This window comes from Phoca vitulina, unplaced genomic scaffold (genome assembly GCF_004348235.1).
Source record: "Phoca vitulina isolate PV1807 unplaced genomic scaffold, GSC_HSeal_1.0 scaffold13, whole genome shotgun sequence".
In the NCBI taxonomy this organism is placed as follows: domain Eukaryota; kingdom Metazoa; phylum Chordata; class Mammalia; order Carnivora; family Phocidae; genus Phoca; species Phoca vitulina.
In genome coordinates, this window is record NW_022589716.1 from 10,744,696 (window position 1) to 10,757,610 (window position 12,915).

Below are 12,915 nucleotides of genomic sequence, written 5' to 3' on the forward strand. Positions count from 1 at the left end.
CATGGGGCTCACGTTCAGGTGGGCAGGTGTGGGAGCCAGACACTGAGTCCTGTGATAGGGAAGCCCAGAGCTGGGGTCAGGGAGGTCTTCTTGAAAGAGGTAAATATCTCCCACCATTCCTTCTGGCTTTTGCCCTCACCTGCTGAACCCCTGACTCATCCCTTAGGTCATAGCTGAGCTGTCCTTTCCTCCAGGAAGAATTCCCTGACCCTTAGGCTGGGGCACACCAGCTGACCATGACCCAGACCAGGTCTAGAACCCTGGCCCTGCCTTCTTCAGTCTCATCCCAGCTGTGATTTAATGTTTACTTGAGGGATTAATGGGCTCGTGTCTCTGTCCTGGACTGGGCTCTCGGGGGACGGGCACTGGTTTTAACTTCTCTTTCTGCCGTGTTCCTCACCTCCAGTGCCGTGGCTGGCATGAGGGGCCTCGGTGTGTGTTCACTGAGTGAGTGCACGAGGGGAGGTTACAGCTAAGTGGGGCCAAAGGACGAGGGTCACAGGACCAGGGAGCAGCAGGACCTAGGTGGGACCTAGCGGGACATCCTAGAGGAGCTGCTGACAATTCCGTGTTCTGGAGTGTTAGCGATGACGTGAGGCTGGAGAGGTGAGCAGAGCGCAGTTGTGAAGGCTGAGGAGTGGAAATAGCCTCAGGAGGGCCCTCGGGGGGTGGGGGGGGGGAGCCAGGCCGACTCTCCGGGCTGAAGGCTGTAGGGAGTCGGGGGAGGGTGGGACAGAGGGGCCCCAGCCGGACCTTTGCCTGGCCGTGTTGCAGAGCGCGGGAAGACGCTGGTGCAGAAGAAGCCCACCATGTACCCCGAGTGGAAGTCCACATTCGACGCCCACATCTACGAGGGCCGTGTCATCCAGATCGTGCTGATGCGGGCAGCTGAAGAGCCGGTGTCCGAGGTGACGGTGGGCGTGTCGGTGCTGGCCGAGCGCTGTAAGAAGAACAATGGCAAGGCCGAGTTCTGGGTGAGGGCGCGCGGGCTGCAGCAGCGCACGCATGTGTGTGGGGTGTGGGTGCACGGGCTGCAGCGGCGAACACACGTGTGTGTGGCGTGTGGGCGCACGGGCTGCAATGGCGCAGGTGTGTGTGTGGGGTGTGGGCGCACGGGCTGCAATGGCGCAGGTGTGTGTGTGGGGTGTGGGCGCACGGGCTGTAATGGCGCAGGTGTGTGTGTGGGGTGTGGGCGCACGGGCTGTAATGGCGCAGGTGTGTGTGTGGGGTGTGGGCGCGCGGGCCACAGTGGTGCACGCACGTGTGCACGGGGCGTGGGTGAGGGCGCGCGGGCCGCAGTGGTGCGCACGCACGTGTGCACAGGGCGTGGGTGAGGGCGCGCGGGCCGCAGTGGCGCACGCACACGTGTGCACGGGGCGTGGGTGAGGGCGCGCGGGCCGCAGTGGTGCACGCACGTGTGCGGGCCCTGTCTGGCCTCCTGAGCGGCTGTGCAGCTGATACCAGCCCTGCGATTGATGGGTCCCAGCCCCTCTGAGCCTGTGTGCGAACCCGTAAGGGAAGCCAGGAAAAGACCCTACCTCAGGGTCAGTTGTTCAGGGGAAATGAGCCCCTGGATGCCAAGGGCTTACTGGAACGCTGGGCACGTGGTAGGTGCTGAAGAGAGCCACCCTCGCCACGGCGACTACTTTTTTCCCTTTTAGTTTCGTAGAAGCAGGATAGGCTCATGGTAAGACATTGCAAAATGTACGTAGGGGGGATTCCTGCCCCCCCCTCCCCCAGGCGCCAGGCCCCTCTCAGAGGCACCCATTGTTGCGAGTTCTGTTTGGAACCTTCACCGATATTCCAGGTGCAGGCAGGAGGCAGCAGTTACGTGTCTTGGGCAGTGAGAAGGCGGGCGGAGGGGAAGGCCGAGGGCCACCACTCCCCTGGCGGAGCCTGGCCTCCACGCGCGCACGTGGCCCGTGTCCCTCATGGCCACAGGATGTCCGCACTGCCAGGGCGTCTCTTGCCCCCTGGGGTTACATGTGGGCTCCTGCAGCCAAGATGTTCCCATGGGAAAAGATCCTAGACCCTCAGGGACTCTGGTCAGCCTCCAGGGAGGCATGAAGGGACCAGGCCAGGAGAGAAATTGACCCAGGGCTGTACCAACCCTTGGCGGGTCAGGCAGAGATACTTGCTGTGCTCTCTGTCCACTCCACCGAGGAACAACGTCAGGCACCAGGCGGGGGTCCTGGGCGCGGTGAAGGTCCTGCCTTCAGAACTGTGTAAGGAGACTGGGCGTGCAGAGCCCCCGCCACAGAGAGCACCGGCACGGGGGTGTCAGCATGCATGTGTCCGTGTCTCTGCATCTGCAGGGGCTGGGGGCGGGGGGCTCTATTCTAAGATCCTTGGGCAGCCAGGGGAGGGGGTGGGGAGTTTCCCTTCCCACTCTGTTCCTGGGCCATGTGGCCGGGCTGGGTGTGGGCTGGATCCTTTCACTTCCCCAAATGTAATAATACCCCTGGGGTGGGGGTGGGGGCGGGGCTCAAGGGTAGGGCTATGCCCACACTGGGCAGACAGGTGTCTGGCTAGGCTGCCAGGACTCCCGTGGGCTTGGGGGACCAACCATGGGGGCGGGTTCTGAGTCCAGCTTGGCTGGAGCCCGCCCTCATTGATGCCCCCCTCCCCCAACCCTCACCCCTGCAGCTGGACCTGCAACCCCAGGCCAAGGTGTTGATGTCTGTGCAGTATTTCCTGGAAGATGTAGGTAAGACCCTCCCTGGGCTGGGGACGTAGGTTCAGAGGCTAGAGCCAGGGCGGAAGCTTAGAGAAGCAGTCCCTATCAACAGTCTACACGGAGCCACCCTGGGAGGGACTCCAGGAATGCTGTCCTTCCCGGGGGCTGGGACTGACCTCTCGTGCCTCCACGGTCCCCAGATTGCAAACAGTCTATGCGTGGTGAAGACGAGGCCAAGTTCCCAACAATGAACCGCCGTGGAGCCATCAAACAGGCCAAAATCCACTACATCAAGAACCATGAGTTTATTGCCACCTTCTTCAGACAGCCCACCTTCTGTTCTGTGTGCAAAGACTTTGTTTGGTGAGGGCTGGCTGTGCCTGCTGAGGGTGGGGTGGGGGTAGGGAGGGCCCCATAGCCAGCCCTGACCCCGCCTGGGGATTTGTCTTTCAGGGGTCTCAACAAGCAAGGCTACAAATGCAGGCGTAAGTGTCTCCTCGGCCCGGTTTGCACGCCCGCGTGCCTGCCAGCGCCCTGTGTCCCTGTGTTAGGACTGTGTGCCTGGACGGGGGCACCCTGTGTGCTTGAGGGTGTGCGTGGAGATTCCCACGTCTGAGCGTCCATACGAGAGCCACGTCCCGCGGGCGCACGGGTGGGCTTTGCTCTGCTCTCGGAAGCCAGTTCCCTGTGTCGCTTCCCCACCCCTCACGTTCGGGAGCGTCACCCTGGTAGCCTGAGATGGGCCTTGGTGTCGTACGTACACAGAAATCCACCAGTGCCACCCATCGCGGCTCTTTTCCCCCAGATAGGCTGTTCGACCTTTTCCAGTACACCCCTGGCTGTGCGCGTGCTTCTCTGGGGGTACGTGTGTGTCCGGGTACACACGTACACCCCACGGCGGTGGCTCTGAACGTGGGCTTTGGAGCCAGATGGCCTGGGTTCGAATCCCAGTTCTGCTACTTCCTACCTGGAGGGCCTTAGGCAGAATGACTTAACCTCTCTGTGCCTCAGTAAAATAGGGATAGTAACCATTATGAAGATCAAATGGGATAAAACATATAAAGCTGCATTTTAGGTGACAGGCACATAGTAACAATTCTATACAGAGAGCCCACTGTCATTATTATGCATCAGTACGTATGTCCCAGGGTCTTTGGGTTGGGTGTGTGTGTGTTGGGGGTGTGTGTGTGTGCAGGAGCATGAGAGAGAGCTTGGGACCCGTTTGCTGTCCTGCCTGTGGTCCTCTTGCGGCGACACTCCATGCCCCTCACTGCTGCCCCCCAGCTGCCCACTAGGCCCCCTCGAGCCTTCCCTAATCTCTGAGATCCTCCGGATTGGCCTGTCCTCCCTGCCACTACTCTTCCCAGGCCCGTCCTGCCAGGGCAGGCAGGAGGAGAGAAAAAGCAAGCTGTGGGCCCCAGGCCTGTGTGGGGTGAGGGGGTGGGCGGTCAGGGAGAACAGTGGCTTTGTAGAGGAGGGCTGGACTGGCCCAGTGGCGCCAGCTCACAGCCCTGCCCCTCCTGCTGCCTTCCCATCCCCCTCCCGGCCTGTGCCTCCTCAAGAATGCAACGCGGCCATCCACAAGAAATGCATCGACAAGATCATCGGCCGGTGCACGGGCACTGCAGCCAACAGCCGGGACACCATAGTGAGGCCGGGCCCGGGGGGGGGCCGGGGGGGGCGCTTGGCCACCTGGGAGGGATTCTCCCCAGCCTTTCCCCGTGGAGCTCACCCTTCGCCCCATTTTTCCTGGTCCGTCCTGAGACTTCCGGATTGCCCAGTCCCCGGTGGAGCCCTTTTGGGTATCTTGCCATGCATGGGGCTGGGGGAGAGCTAGGGGTTGAGGAAGGAGCTGACGCTGGCCTGTGACCCTCAACCTGTGACCACCCCCGCTCCCCCAGTTCCAGAAAGAACGTTTCAACATTGACATGCCGCACCGATTCAAGGTTTACAACTACATGAGCCCCACCTTCTGTGACCACTGTGGCAGCCTGCTCTGGGGGCTGGTGAAGCAGGGATTAAAATGTGAAGGTGCGTGCTCCCCGGCTCTGGGGGCTCAGACAGGGCAGGAGGGCCCTCCCCGCTGGCGCCGACCCACCCAGACCTCGTAAACTCCGACTAACTAATGTAGCCGTGGCTCCGTGGCTGGAGGAGGGGGGCTCGGTGGCCCCTCTCCACTGGCCCCACCACCTCTGCCTCTCCCGGTTACCTGCTGTGTGACCAGGCGGCCCCACCCCTCCGAGCTCAGTGTCCTCATGGGTAAGGTAGGGTCAGAGTTGAGTGGGGCCCAGAGAGCCGTGAGGGGCAAGCAGACAGGTGTTCAGCCGAGGCCTGACGCACACTAGCAGGTGCTCAGCAAACGTGCCTCACAGACCCCGCCCCCTCCCCAGGCTGTAGCGAGGCGGAAACAGGAGACCCCCTAGAGGGAAAGTGACTTGTCTAGGTTGTCCTAGACATTCTTTAAAGGGTTTAGAATTAGACCTCATAGCTTCTGCTTTTGCTTTTTCTTCTTTAAATAATGAAAAATTTGAAGTGCTCATGGTGCTTCAGATGCATTTTTTTCTAAAGACAGGAAACCCAGCAGACCCCACCAAAGGTCTGCTTCCTCCTACTTTCTCCTCCCCTCCTCCCTGCCCTTGGCTGAGCCTGGGGGAAGGGGGACAGTTCTTCCGGAGCCTGCTGGTGGCCTGCCTGGTCCTGCCCAGGCAGGGGCCCTGATGGCCCTGTCTGCTTCCCCCCAGACTGCGGCATGAATGTACACCATAAGTGCCAGAAGAAGGTAGCCAACCTCTGCGGCATTAACCAGAAGCTCCTGGCTGAGGCGTTGAACCAAGTGAGCCAGGTGGGCAGGCACTGTGGGAACCCTGGCTGGGGGGGGCGCGTGGGGGTGTTTATAGAGGTGTGGGTGGGGCTTGAGGAATGCCATAAAACTTCAAGGTAAAATTCTAGAATCAATTACAAGCGAAGGCAACACAAATAACAATCTATTGAGTAAGTGGTTGGGAGGGTGGGGCTCAGTGTACAAAACTTTTGTTTGTAATCGGTGCCTTCCAGACCATCAAGGTGTCCCTGTGCCACAGGAAGTGTGCATGTGTGTGTGTGTGCGTGCACGTGCACGTGCACCACCTGGAGGTCCTGGGCTTTGCCCCTGCTGGCCCCCATTGGTTTTGAGAGTAGAGTTATGGATTGTGGGGGTCCTCCCTCTGGGCTGGGAGTTCTGATGATGGTATGACTGACTGTCTGGCTCCCCAACCTCTATCCCGTCCTCCAGAGACCCGCCCGGAAATCAGAAACGGAGGCTGTTGGAATCTACCAGAATTTTGAGAGGAAGCCAGGAGTCTCTGGAGATATTGTCCCAGGTGAAGCTGGGCCCATTTCCCCCAGGAAAGCCCCCACTCCCCACTAGGACTCGAGATGGGGGCCTGACCTCCCTCCGTGGCCAAGACCTGAGAGGAGGCACCACCTCTGGAGAGGGAGCCCCTTCTTCTCTGAGGCCCCTCACCCCACCCCACCCCTTGGCCCCAAGGGAGGGGACTCGGCAGATAGAGACCTGAGTCTAAAGCACCATCTCTTGGGCAGACAGCGGGACCTACGGCAAGATCTGGGAGGGCAGCACCAGGTGCAACATTGAGAACTTCACCTTCCACAAGGTCCTGGGCAAAGGCAGCTTTGGAAAGGTAAGGGGCCGTTGGGCCTTGGGGCAGCTCAGGGGACCTGGGCCCAGCAAGGGCACCTGTATCCCCACCCTACCTGGCTTCTTCCTGATGCGGTGGGGTTGTGGTGCCCTGGCCCTTTGGCCTGGCTTTCTCCTGCTCAGCATCCTGCCTACCCAACAGGTGCTGCTCGCAGAGTTGAAGAGCAAAAAGGAGTTCTTTGCTATCAAGGCCCTCAAGAAGGACGTGGTTCTGATCGACGATGATGTGGAGTGCACCATGGTGGAGAAGCGGGTGCTGGCACTCGCCTGGGAGAATCCCTTTCTCACCCACCTCTTCTGCACGTTCCAGACCAAGGTGCCCGGCTCTCCCGCTGTTATTGCCTCTGGAGCCACAGCCCCTCCCTCGGCCCCTTGGGGCAGGGCCACGCCCCCCTGCCCCCGGGTCCTCCAGGGCAGAGGTGTCCCCTACTTCCTGTTGGGTCTTGCCCTCGGTGGCCCTCAGTAGAGAACCTTCTGCCCTTTGCTGTGCCCCTGTTCACCCCTCTTCCGACCGCAGGACCACCTGTTCTTTGTGATGGAGTTCCTCAATGGGGGGGACCTGATGTACCACATCCAGGACAAAGGCCGCTTCGAGCTCTACCGTGCCACGTACGTGAGGGCCCTGTTGCGGGGGGGAGCGCACTGCTGGTCTACCATTTGTTCCTTCTTCCCTCTCCCCATAGAAGTCAGCCTGGGCTAGAGCTGGGGATGGGGAGACTTGGGGTAGCTGGGACTGTCCCCAGCATATGGGAAGCCATGGATGGTGAGTGAGTGGCTGGTGTCACAGCACAGACGTGCCAGGGTCCTGTCCCCTCCCTGAGCCTGGGCCTGGGCAGCCTTGCAGATGGTCATGCTGTACAACACAGGACCCTGGTGTGTGGCCCCCAGACGGGCATGTACCCCCCAACTGTGTGTGTGTGTGCACGTATGTATCTGCATAAAGGTATACACTCTTAGGACGGAGCATTGTCTCATTTGGAGCTTTTCCTTCATCATTTTCTTTTTAGTCTTGTTTGCCAGCCCGTTCCTGCCTGATACAAGATGTGCTTAATCAGGCCCAGGTTGTCCATGGAGTTATTTGCAGCAGTTCCTGACCCTGGGGGCGGGGATGGGGGCCCAGGGAGAAGCAGGAACTGGTCATAGAAATCCCAGAACACTTTGTCTCTCTCTGTCCTCCAGGTTTTATGCAGCCGAGATAGTCTGTGGACTACAGTTTCTGCACAGCAAAGGGATCATTTACAGGTGCGGGGGTGGGGGGGGCGGGTATTGGGGGGGTTTTAGGAGGGAAAGCTCCAACCCCATCATATCCCCCAAAATGCGCTGCGTGAGGCCCAGCCCGGCCATGGCCCCATCTCCACTCGGAGTCAGGCTTTAGTTGGGTATTTGCCTAAGCCTCCTGCTCCATTGCTCGGATTCCTGTGGCCCCTCTGCGGAGGCTGGCCCAGCGCCAGGGACTGGGAGCTCGTTGCCCATACTTGGCGCCATTGGCGGGAGCGCGGAACTGCCTGCGACGCCGTCTCCCTTCCCGGGAGCGATCAGTCTTGCTCCCAAGCCCCATCTGAGCTGTCAGTAGGGCCGGCTTCCATCAATTCTCGCCCAATAAATGACAGTCCCATCCTGCAGTGAATGAGTAGGGACCCCATCAATAAGGCTGATGCTGAGCTCTGGGCACTGATGTGGGACAAAGCCAAGATGCCTTGTCAAGGGGAAATGGAACCCACGGGACAGCGTGGATCAAATGTTGGCGCTCGGGTTTGAGAAGGTGCTGGGGGGAGCCGCACACTGTAGTGTACTTGCCCGTGCCGAGGACCGCTCTGGGGCGGGCCTGGTTACCGAGGTTAGTGAAGATGGACTTCTGCTGTTTGCCCTTTTCTAGTACTCCATGTGCATCAATTATCTACTGAAACCACAAACTGTGTAAAACAGACCTGCTCCCTGCCCTTGTGGAGTCAGGCAAACCTGAGCCCAGGGCCACGTCCGCGGCTGACCGCTAGCTAGGTGACCCTGAGCGAGTGACGTCGCCTCTCTGATCTTCAGTGTGGGCTTTAGGAAGTCAGGTGGTGTGTATTCAGCACGTGGCACACCAGCAGGTGTTTTGCAGGAAACACCTGTTTTTAGCACCCCTTTCTCCTTCGGCTTCCTTTTCTCTTCCTCATTCCCTTGTCCCCTGGGGGAGGTCCTAGGCTTACAGGGTTGGAAATGGAGACACTGGGGCTGGGAGGAGAGGAGGGGAATTGGCCCCCAGTGACTCCCTTTCCTGCCCCCTCTCAGGGACCTCAAGCTGGACAACGTGATGCTGGACCAGGATGGCCACATCAAGATTGCCGACTTTGGGATGTGCAAGGAGAACATATTTGGGGACAAACAGGCTAGCACCTTCTGTGGCACTCCTGATTACATCGCCCCTGAGGTGAGTGGGCATCCTCCCGGCCACCAGCCCGCTCAGATACCTTGTCCCAAGAGGGTGGGAGACAGTCCCGAGCCACAGGTGGGAGGATGAGGAAGCCTGGCCAGGCCTCCTGCTCGGGGGCTCCTCTCAGCTCTGGCCCCCCTTCTCCTGCCCCAGATCCTGCAGGGCCTGAAGTACTCATTCTCCGTGGACTGGTGGTCCTTTGGAGTCCTTCTCTACGAGATGCTCATTGGTCAGTCCCCCTTCCATGGTGATGATGAGGACGAACTCTTTGAGTCCATCCGTGTGGACACACCGCATTATCCCCGCTGGATCACCAAGGAGTCCAAGGACATCCTGGAGAAGGTGGGAGACTCTGGGCCAGGCTGGCTGGGGCAGGGCCCAGCAGACATGCGGGTCATAGGTAGGCCAGGAGCCCCTCGTCTCTGGAATGGCAGCCTCACTGATGCTCTGGTCCTAACACACTGGGGGTATTGCTCGCTCTCCACGTTCCCAGGAGCTCCTGAGTCCACCGCGCCAAATCAGCCTGGTACAGTGATTATGAGCTTAGGGTCAGGAGACAGACCTGAAGCTAAACTCTGAGTCTGTCTCCTTATCTGCCAAATGGAGGCTGTGGGAGAACCTGCCTCGCAGAGTTTTGGGGAAGGGAACATAAACGTATGGTACTCGGGTCTGTGCTAGGCAGATCGTGAACACCCGGTAAACACCACTGCTTTTGCTCACAGGCCCACGGCAGAAAGTACCGGCAGGCCTCCTGCATGGCCTATTATATCTGGGGGACCCAGGAGGGTAGCAGGCCAGAGAGGACCCTCTCAGGTCCAGAGGCCCTGGGCTGGGCTACAGGGCTGGGCTAGGCCCGCCTGGACACCCCTGGGCCTGCTTGGGGTTCGCTGAGGCTCTGGATTTCCCGACGTCCTCGGGGCTAACCAGGGCCCCTGCTGGATTGCAGCTGCTTGAAAGGGATACAACCAAGAGGCTGGGAGTGAACGGGAACATCAAAATCCACCCCTTCTTCAAGACCATCAACTGGACTCTGCTGGAGAAACGGGCCGTGGAGCCGCCCTTCAAGCCCAAAGTGGTAGGTGATCCCACTCCTGTGGGGGCCACCCTCTTGCTGTTGCCCTCCACTGCCTTCCAGGCCCTGCCTCTCCTCTTGCTTCGTTTGCATGTTTTCCTCCTCTCCATTCTTCCAGCAAGCCTGCTTCCCTGGCAGCCCCGGCACCTTCTGTCTCTGCCTCTACCATTGTGTTCTCACCGCACAACCCCCCTCAGTCAGTAAGTCAACAAACAGTGGGAACTGTAGATCCAGCCACCCGTCAGTAGACCTTCTTTAACGCCGCCATCTGCAGGGTACTATGCTTTGGGAATCAGAGTTAAGGCCTCTCCCTCCCTCCATCCACCCAATCCACCTTCCAGTACATCTTCGAAATGCTGAGTGTTGGGTGCAAAGCACAGAGCAGGAGGCCCAGAGCCAGAGGAGCTCCAGCTCCTTGGAGAGATAAGAAGCTTGCGCACTGATGATCGTTTATGATATAAGACAACAATGCAAGAACTGTCGCAAGACCACACATGATCAGTTGTCACCGGGGGAGTCTGTCAGCAGGAGCCCAGATGCAAAGAACGGAGTGGGTCTGAGAAGAAGTGGGATCTGGGCGGGGCGGGGAGGGCAGCCGGGGGGCGTACCAGATGGAGGAGGGATGTTCCCACAGAGGCCTGGAATCTACAGAGGAGCCAGCAGGAGAGGAGAGGCAGGTTGGGGCCAGAATTCTCAGATAAGGAGTTGGACTCCGTGGCCCTTCTCTGACCGCAGCTCTTCCCTCTGGCTTTCTCTCTGTCAGGACCCCCTGGCAGCTTGTGTAATGTGCCCCGAATTGTCCCTTGAGGCCGGAGAGCTTCCCCAGCTCCAGGGAGCTGAAATTCGGGGGCCTCCTGGGCCGGGCACCTTATTACTGGGCCAGGCTGGCTGGAGGAAAATCACACAGTCTGCTCGCAGTCTCTTGCTTTTGATAGAAAGAGGGGTAGATTTCTTTCTCTGCACCAAGAAGCACAGGGCAGGTGTGTGGGTCCATGGGAAATGGTCAGGGGCCTAGGGCGAGCTGTCCGAGGGGACCTCCACACCAGGAGTGCACACGCCGGGCAACGGGCCCAAGGCTGCCAGTTTTCAAAAGAAGCCAGAAATCTGGATTTTTACGTCAAATTGCCCAATTTTAAAGTAACTGGCTCAAATCTCATTAAAACCCAGTGCCAGTCAAAATGATTGTACCTGCCTGCTTAGTTCGGCCTAAAGGCCACCGGCCTGAGATCTCTTCTATTCCCATTTCATTGTATCCTCAGAAGCAGAGAGTTGGCAAACTTTTCCTGGAACAGTCTGATGGTACATATTTCAGGCTTTGCAGGCCAGACGGTCTCAATAAAGCAGCCATAGAAAATATGTCAATGAATGGGTATAGTTTTGCATGAATAAAACTTCACTTACAGACACTGGAATTTGGGTTTCATCTCATGTTTACATGTCATAAAATATTAATCTCCTTTTTGATTTTTTTCCCTAAGCACTAAAAGTGTGAAATCTGTTCTTACAGCTCTTGGGGCCTCTAAAAACAGGTGGTGGGTGGGGTTTGCTCATGGGCTGTGGTTTGCTGGAGTCCTGTTCAGGATGATGCCACCTCTCCTTATCCAGGCCCAGGGCTCTTTGTTGGCTTCCTTCATCCCCTTGGGGGGATGATCCACTGTCCAGCTGGGCTCCTCTTAGGCTGTTAGGAGAGACTCCTTTTCTGTACTCGCCCTCTCTCTTTTTTTTTTTTTTAATTCAAGTTAGTTAACATATAGCGTATTATTAGTTTTAGGGTAGAGTTTAGTGATTCATCAGCTGCGTATAACACCCAGTGCTCCTCACATCACGAGCCCTCCTTCATGCCCATCACCCCGTTACTCCATGCCCCCCACCAGCCTCCCCTCCGGCAACCTTCAGTTTGTTCCCTAGAGTTAAGAGTCTCTTACGGTTTGTCTCTCTTTCTGTTCTTAATAAGGCCAGCTCTGGCCTGGCCCAGCACCACAGGGATTTTGAGGTGTGTGGGAGGCAGTCTCGGGAACTTGGGGACCTTTGGAGGGCCGCCCCTTGGGTCCCGTTCATGTGCCACTTCCCTCTGCCCGCAGAAGTCCCCTGGAGACTACAGCAACTTCGACCAGGAGTTCCTGAACGAGAAGGCACGTCTCTCCTACACTGACAAGAACCTCATCGACTCCATGGACCAAACAGCATTCGCTGGCTTCTCCTTTGTGAACCCCAAATTTGAGAGATTCCTGGAAAAGTGAGGTTTCCAGACATGCCCCCCAGCCCAGCCCAGCCGGGGAGCCTGGGTCAGCCAGCGTGACCACAGCCTGGGCAGAGCAGGCCGGGCGGCGTCCCCCTTCATCGGCACCTGCCCGCCTCCCACAGTTAGCAACAGTGTGATTGTCTGGTTCCTGCTGCTGCCGCCGCTTGGCCCCCAAGAGGGGCCTCAGCTCCTGTCTGACTGGGCTCTTACGGTACTTCTGTGAACTGTGTGTGAATTTGCTTTTCCTCTGCCATCAGAGGGAAATTGTAAATCCTGTGTTTCATTACTTGAATGTAGTTATCTATTGAAAAAATATATTATATATATATATACACACACACATATATATATATAATAGGCTGTATATATTGCTCAGTAGAGAAGAAACGTATGGGGGACTGGTGATGTGTTGATTTTTTAAAATATATATATATATACACACACACATATACACACACACACACATGTATATATAGGAACAAAAAAACGAAAAAGGATCACAAACTGTTTGAACCGCCAGGTTCTTTTATCTGTGTGTCTAAATAAACACCGAATGGCACTGACCTGGCTGTCGGGACACGGCTGTCCCAGGAAGCTGCTCCCACCTCTGGCAGCTCTGTCCTGGAAGCTGAGTGAGCTGTGAGCGACAGACACAGACCCCTGGGTTTTCATGCAAATGTGTTTGTATTTATGGGTTTCCTGTGGCTCCGGGGCCCTGGGCCTGAAGAAGAAGGCTTTTCTGGGTGGCTGAAGGGATCCCTGAGTGTGTCTGTGGGGCGATGGATGGGAGGAGGTGGGCCCAGATGCAGACAATGTG

General features: G+C 57.9%; 1 protein-coding gene across 4 annotated transcripts in view; it reads left to right on the forward strand.

Moving 5' to 3' along the window:
- The window catches only part of PRKCD (protein kinase C delta), a 28,665-nt gene extending 16,011 nt beyond the window's left edge, over positions 1-12,654 (forward strand). For all 4 annotated transcript variants that reach the window (XM_032411470.1, XM_032411472.1, XM_032411471.1 and 1 more), the window contains exons 4-19: positions 775-974; positions 2,647-2,707; positions 2,878-3,040; positions 3,131-3,162; positions 4,240-4,325; positions 4,579-4,708; positions 5,419-5,519; positions 5,949-6,036; positions 6,257-6,354; positions 6,514-6,687; positions 6,889-6,980; positions 7,551-7,613; positions 8,643-8,781; positions 8,938-9,126; positions 9,731-9,859; positions 11,938-12,654. In XM_032411470.1, the coding sequence (XP_032267361.1) occupies positions 775-974; positions 2,647-2,707; positions 2,878-3,040; positions 3,131-3,162; positions 4,240-4,325; positions 4,579-4,708; positions 5,419-5,519; positions 5,949-6,036; positions 6,257-6,354; positions 6,514-6,687; positions 6,889-6,980; positions 7,551-7,613; positions 8,643-8,781; positions 8,938-9,126; positions 9,731-9,859; positions 11,938-12,096 (1,904 nt within the window). In that variant the 3' untranslated portion in view covers positions 12,097-12,654. The remainder of the gene's footprint in view (positions 1-774; positions 975-2,646; positions 2,708-2,877; positions 3,041-3,130; positions 3,163-4,239; positions 4,326-4,578; positions 4,709-5,418; positions 5,520-5,948; positions 6,037-6,256; positions 6,355-6,513; positions 6,688-6,888; positions 6,981-7,550; positions 7,614-8,642; positions 8,782-8,937; positions 9,127-9,730; positions 9,860-11,937) is intronic.
- The last annotated feature ends 261 nt before the right edge of the window (positions 12,655-12,915 follow it).